The following is a 267-nucleotide window of genomic DNA, read 5'->3' as shown; positions in this document are numbered from 1 at the left end:
AAGAAATAAGTAAAATAATCCTACTTACCTAAATAAAGGCCCTCTTCAATTTTACTGAGGTCTGCCCCACCTTTTTTTTCCATTTTTATTTTTTCTAATCTGAAAAGGCAGTTGATTATGAATCCATTTAATAAGGATAACAACAGTAAGTGTCTTTTTATAACACTCCATTAAAAATTGGCTCCAAAGTCTGCAAGTCTGCAGAATGAACACTGACTAACAGAGAATACGCAATAGAAACAGATCAACTTTGGTAAATAATTTTTA

General features: G+C 31.1%; 1 protein-coding gene across 3 annotated transcripts in view; it reads right to left on the bottom strand.

Moving 5' to 3' along the window:
• LOC119581973 (dual specificity protein phosphatase MPK-4-like) overlaps positions 1–267 on the bottom strand; it is a 4,384-nt gene that overhangs the window by 3,665 nt on the left and 452 nt on the right. For all 3 annotated transcript variants that reach the window (XM_037930157.1, XM_037930159.1, XM_037930158.1), the window contains exon 2: positions 29–99. In XM_037930157.1, coding sequence (XP_037786085.1) covers positions 29–83 — 55 coding nt within the window. In that variant the 5' untranslated portion in view covers positions 84–99. The remainder of the gene's footprint in view (positions 1–28; positions 100–267) is intronic.

The sequence above is a fragment of the Penaeus monodon genome, chromosome 15 (genome assembly GCF_015228065.2).
Source record: "Penaeus monodon isolate SGIC_2016 chromosome 15, NSTDA_Pmon_1, whole genome shotgun sequence".
NCBI classification, from domain to species: Eukaryota; Metazoa; Arthropoda; class Malacostraca; order Decapoda; family Penaeidae; genus Penaeus; species Penaeus monodon.
The sequence above is the reverse complement of the archived record's forward strand: the minus strand, read 5'-3'. Positions and strand labels throughout refer to the sequence as shown.